The sequence below is a fragment of the Syngnathus typhle genome, linkage group LG3 (genome assembly GCF_033458585.1).
Source record: "Syngnathus typhle isolate RoL2023-S1 ecotype Sweden linkage group LG3, RoL_Styp_1.0, whole genome shotgun sequence".
NCBI classification, from domain to species: Eukaryota; Metazoa; Chordata; class Actinopteri; order Syngnathiformes; family Syngnathidae; genus Syngnathus; species Syngnathus typhle.
The window spans coordinates 20,704,318-20,710,378 of record NC_083740.1 but is presented as its reverse complement, the minus strand read 5'-3'; the positions used below and the strand labels follow the sequence as shown (position 1 = coordinate 20,710,378).

Genomic DNA, 6,061 nt, shown 5'->3' with positions numbered 1-6,061 from the left:
GTGTCGCTGACTGCTGACACCCGCTAGACCTTAAAAATAATACAGGCGACCCAGGGCTGTGCCTAAACTTTTGGGGGCTCTAGGCAAACAAATTTATGGGCCCCCCCTGGTGCGCTAACAAAGTGTGCCCCTGCTGGCACCAGACGCTCTTGGCGCCCTTGGCTTAGTTTATTTCGATTTATTTAATTGTTAGTCACATTAGCCACATTTCTGGGTTATTTATACTACCTACCATAATGACTAACGTGTTTATTCCGATAGATAGGGTCCCGTCCGTCATTACAGGCTGACAGTAACATTAACTAAAACTCTTTGACTGCATTCAGTTAGTTTTACTGTTATACCTAACTTAATCCTCATTATATTGATATCTGTTCCACTTAACACTGCATTGCCTTCTTTTTTCTTCATCCTCTTTCTTTCTCTTTCTTTTCTCACTTCTAGAGGGATAAGTCCGCTTCATGATGTAGCGTAGGCCTACACGGTGCACCTGTCTCCATTTTCTTCAAACTGATTGAGAAGAAGCAATCACACCAGAGATAAGCTTCGCGGGCAGAAACCGGGCAGAAACCGTTCTATTTTCTGACTGGCTGATGCACAAGACCATGGGGCCCCTTTAGGGTGGTTTCCTACTCCGATGTCATTTCAAAGGGCGGGTTGCTGCGGTCGTTGCGTTTGCGTCTTTGCCACATTTGTCGGCTTTCGGTCACCCCTAGTGGCCTGGTCAGTGGGGGCCCCAGGCAGTTGCTTGGTCTGCCAAATGGTAAAGCACGGCTCTGAGGCAACCTAGTTGACAGACTCGACTGACATTGATTTGATGACCTAGTATATACATTAATTAATTTAAATAACTATATTTTATATTGTATTGTAGTGTATTTTTATTCTGGTATCATGCAATGAATATCTCACTAGTAAGCCTAAGTGCGACCGGGTCATGTTCGGATCAGGTTCGTGTGGGATTGTTTGGGGCTTTGTCCAGGAAGGTAGACTCATTGGCGCCAGACACATCTGGCTTCCATTAACAACTGTTAAGATACACACGATGTAGAGATAGGGAGGCGACTGCGGGGTCATAGGTCAGCCAACAGCCCCATCTGCGCGCTCCCGCGTGGAGGGAAGCGCAAGAGTATAAGGTTTAGGGCGAGAGTAGACGAAGGGACTCGACATCTTGGCTAGGGCGCGAGACACTTCTCTCTGACATCGGTTGAAATAAATCTTTCCCCAATCAGCCGTGTGTGACTGAAGTTTTCCTTCCCCAAGCCAGCCACTTTTTCACTATTTTGTTTGGAAGACCAGCTGACCATCGAAGAGAATTCACCACAGTATTCTTTCACATGTTCATTTAAATTGAAAATATACGGTGGAGCCTCGGTTTCCGAACGTCCCGGTTCTCGAACAAATCGGTATTCGAACAAGAAATTCGAGATTTTTTTTGCTCCGGATGTCCGACGAAATTCGGGTGTCAAACCTCGCGAGATAAGCCGTGAGGAACCGCATGCCAACTGACTCCGTTCATTCTCGTTCCTCTGAGGATTGCATCAACTCTAATCATGCCTCCAAAGGAAGCAAGTGTAAGCAGTAAAGCCATCCTAAAACACAGACGCTCCTAAAGCAATGCGACAGTGAGCGCGCTGCAGATGCGCGATCGGACGAAATTAAGTGCACTGAGGTCCACTTAAATTTTGGAAAGTCCATCCATCCATCTTCCGCTTATCCGGGGTCGGGTCGCGGGGGCAGCAGATTCAGGAGGGACTCCCAGACTTCCCTCTCCCCAGCCACTTCATCTAGCTCATCCGGGGGGATCCCAAGGCGTTCCCAGGCCAGCTGAGAGACATAGTCTCTCCAGCGTGTCCTGGGTCGTCCCCGGGGTCTCCTACCGGTGGGACATGCCCGGAACACCTCCCCAGGGAGGCGTCCAGGAGGCATCCTGATAAGATGCCCAAGCCACCTCATCTGGCTCCTCTCAACGTGGAGGAGCAGCGACTCTACTCCGAGTCTCTCCCGGATGACCGAACTTCTCACCCTATCTCTAAGGGAGAGCCCGGACATCCTGCGGAGAAAACTCATTTCGGCCGCTTGTATCCGGGATCTCGTTCTTTCGGTCACGACCCATAGCTCGTGACCATAGGTGAGGTTAGGACCGTAAATCGACCGGTAAATTGAGAGCTTTGCCTTTTGGCTCAGCTCTCTCTTTACCACGACGGACCGGTACAAAGTCCGCATTACTGCCGACGCTGCACCGATCCGCCTGTCGGTCTCGCGCTCCATCCTCCCCTCACTTGTGAACAAGACCCCAAGATACTTAAACTTTTGGAAAGTCCATTAGGACTTTAAAAATATTTTCTGAATTTTAGCGACCGCTCTGTCAAAACAATGCGACCAGCGCGGTGCAGTTGAGCGGTCGGCCGCGCGCTACGGTTGCGTGTTCGGACAAAATTAAGCTCCCTGCGCACTGAGGTCCACTTAAATTTTATGTATGTAAAACTTTGAACTATCGCTAGAGCTGCAAGAGCTCACCTTAGTGGCAGTTACAGTTTGAAACCTATATTGTGTGGCGTCAACCATAGCATTGTAGTTCACGTTTTTACCGCTAGAGAGCAGACTATGTACAGTGAATAAGGAGCATGGCTCCCTGTGAACTCAAAGCAGCAGTCTTTACTTGTAAAACAGTGGTGTCCAAACTACGGCCCGCGGGCCACAGTTTCTATTGGCCCGCGGGCCACAGTTTCTATTGGCCCGCAGCAAATTCTGAAAACATAATTGAATATGGCCCGCACAAGAAGCTTGAGCTCAACTCTGTTGCACTTCTCAGTTTGAACACTAGAGTCCGCCACACGAAGCGTTTGACGTCCCATTAGCACCCCCCCCCGGAAGTGAAGTAAACACGCAGCGATCGACTTCCATTAGCATATGGCATAGACGTCTATATTTGTTACACTTTTAGACGACTTTTAGACGTGTTTTAGCCGAGACGTCTGGTTAGCATATAGACGTCTAATAGACGTCTATTAGACGTCAAAATTCTCGCAGGGCACATACTTAAAAGAGTGAAGATGATGTTGGCGAAGCCGCTCTTCATGAATAAGATCCTCAACATTATTTTTTAATTATTAGTTCATATTATACTATTTTCACTTTATTTCTTTTCTCTTGTTTCTTGTTACTGTTTAAACTGTGCAATTTTCTGTCAATCTTTGCCTGAATTGTTTGTATTTGTGAATTTGGCGAGAAATAAATACTTGACAATTGAACGTGACACTTGAACGTGACAATTTCGTGAGTGATTTGACAAAGGATCGAATTAAAAGTGTATTTCCTATTTTGTTTCCCCAACAAATGATCTATAATACAAATGTACGATATCTCAAGACGTTCGTGCGTGCCAATGTTTCCTTACGGTTTAATTACCTTGGAACCCCGGGGGAAGTGACGTCGTGGCGCGAATAACAAGGCTAACTTAGAATGCAGATATTGACAAAGGAGAAGAAATGTCAATGTATTCGGTACATTCGTGACGAATTGCCCGCCAGTACAAATGAGTTCAAATGATATTTGATCAAATACGAGGTTGTTCGTTAGTGTATTAGCTAATTGGTTCTTTCTTCAACTAAGGTTTTTGTGAAGTTCGCGCAAGCTTTGTGCGACAGTTACAATTAGTGAATTATCCTCTTTTATAATTTTTGGACGATTTCGAGCCCCCGTCGGAGGTAAGTGGGTTGACTGCGTAAGCTTCATGTTAGTGGAGCTATCGTTAACGTTTTGATTCAATATCCCGTTATTTAGCTATATTGCTTGGTAAAATAGACACTTTAAACATAATCAAATTTCACCCGATATCTATTAAATGGTGCCCTTAAATGTTTCGTCGGGTTGTTTGTCCCTTTTAGGTTGTCCATCATGTCCAAAGAGTATGCTGAAGGCTTCATTGTCAAGTTTGTGGGAAGTAAAGGACATACGTCAGAGTATGCTGCCAAAGCTTATGAGGTGAAGAGTTGTCTGACTTAATAGGGTTCCAACGGGGTGGGACATTTCCCAGTAATTTTCATAGAAATGTTACAACTTTGAAAATTCCAAGAATTTTTGTAACCTTACTAATGCACAACAGATGGCTAATGTGATCTTGGTGTTCAAATGTTTTCAGGCTATTATGGAACTGCAGTCTGAAAAGTACATCAAGATGATTGATGAAGATGCTGTGTTGAAGATGGACCAGAAGGACAAATCTTTGTTTATCTTCACTGACTTTGACACACCCGCCTTCCAGCACTGCAATAATGTAATATCCCATCCCACATTCTCTGAAGCGTTAACACCCACATACCTGAGACCTTTGGATGTTATAGTCCCTTTTTTTTGTCTGATGGTGTAGCTCGGGTGTCGTATTGTGAGTCCGCTGGTGGTGGTGTTCTGCCTGCAGCAGCAGCTTTGTGTGCCCAAAGCAGATAAGCCGGTCTACAACATGGCCATGGCCAACGTCACCATCTCCTGCACCAGCCTGGATAAAACAGCCCGGGTTGGTCATCACTTTACTAAACCCAAGCGGATATCAGAATAATTGACAAGTTGTATGTCAGGTATACTTGGATATAATGAAATTGCATGATATTAAATTGGGGGAAATGAAAATGGTAATAGACTGAATTAATCAATGTGATTATTTTGTTATTTTTGTATCAGTTCTATGTTTATCACTTTATTTTGGTGAATTTATCTTAATATGTATGTTTGCAGGCCGAGGTGATGGATCTGGTGCAGCTGATGGGCGGTCGCGTCTATCTAGATCTCAATGTGTCTGTCACCCACCTTATCGCCGGCGAAGTAGGCAGCAAAAAGTACCTTGTGGCCGCTAACCTGGGAAAACCCATCCTGCTTCCTTCCTGGGTCAAAGCATGCTGGGAGAAGTCTCAAAACAGGTCAAAAACTCAAAACGTTATAAAAAGCTATATTTGCAGTTTTGTGGTTTATCACACATTTTTTTGTGTGAGCAATACATCTAGCTGTCACGGAAATCGTAAGTTTCTAGCACCGTATTTGCCGCACGATAAGGCGCTTCGGGTTAAAAGGGGCAGACTCAATGCGGGGTCTATTTTCTATTTAAACCACATAAAGGGCGCACCTCATTACAGGGCGCATGCATTCCATGACTTAGGGTAAACAAAAAAATGTCAAGAGCAAGACAGTGAGTTAGGTTGTACTTTGTTCTACTTTTTAACCATGTACTCTACTGTCCTCACATCATTGTTAATCGATATTCGTACGAAAATCCGTCCAAGTCCTCATCTTCTGTATCCAAAGAGTTCAGTTTTCTTCCTAATAGTTTCAATTCACAGTTTAATTAGCAGTTTCAATCAGCAAATAACAAAATGCGTATTACAGGTAATATTTTATTTCACAACACTTTGCCTTCTTCCTTTCGTCTCTGCTGTTCACTTCAAACACGGTCCATACGAACGCAATGCTCTCGTATCAGACGCTTGCTCGATCACCTGCTCGTTTGCTGTCACAATGTACCCTACACAAATCCGAAACATTTGTTGCGGCTCCGAGTCACGACGAGGGGCAAGTTTTGGTTTCCAAGGGTGTTTTTATTCCTCTTCAACTTCTCTCCCATACAGAGCCGCCTTTTTCACATGTCCGCACTGATCGCGGTGGTGCCTTTATGGGCAGTCGGAGAAATCAACGCCAACAAAAAAAAAATACATCCAGCCTAGTTAAGACCATACCAAAGACTATAAAAATGGGACCCATTGCCTCCCTGCGTGTGTAACGATCATTGGGACTTAAAAAAAAACAAAAAAAAAAAACTTATATTATACATGGGTACAGGCTTTTTTCCAGCATCAACGTGCCATTTTTAGGGTGCGTATTATACATGGGAGCGCATTATACACGGAAAAAAACGGTATGTATATATCAAATAACTATTATATAAGCAATAATATTATCAAACCATCCGTGTTTCTCCAAATCATTAAATCCATCGATCGTCCTTTATGTCAACAATGGCGGGTGCGCGCCGCTGACGGCGGTTACACTTCAAAATATTCCACAGGCCCAT

General features: G+C 44.5%; 1 protein-coding gene across 1 annotated transcript in view; it reads left to right on the top strand.

Annotated features, from left to right (window-relative positions):
* Window positions 1-3,426: 3,426 nt before the first annotated feature.
* The window catches only part of LOC133151776 (DNA topoisomerase 2-binding protein 1-A-like), a 43,866-nt gene continuing 41,231 nt past the window's right edge, over window positions 3,427-6,061 (top strand). Inside the window, exons 1-5 of the mRNA XM_061275086.1 lie at window positions 3,427-3,710; window positions 3,891-3,987; window positions 4,145-4,279; window positions 4,373-4,516; window positions 4,735-4,916. Coding sequence (XP_061131070.1) covers window positions 3,901-3,987; window positions 4,145-4,279; window positions 4,373-4,516; window positions 4,735-4,916 — 548 coding nt within the window. The 5' untranslated portion in view covers window positions 3,427-3,710; window positions 3,891-3,900. The remainder of the gene's footprint in view (window positions 3,711-3,890; window positions 3,988-4,144; window positions 4,280-4,372; window positions 4,517-4,734; window positions 4,917-6,061) is intronic.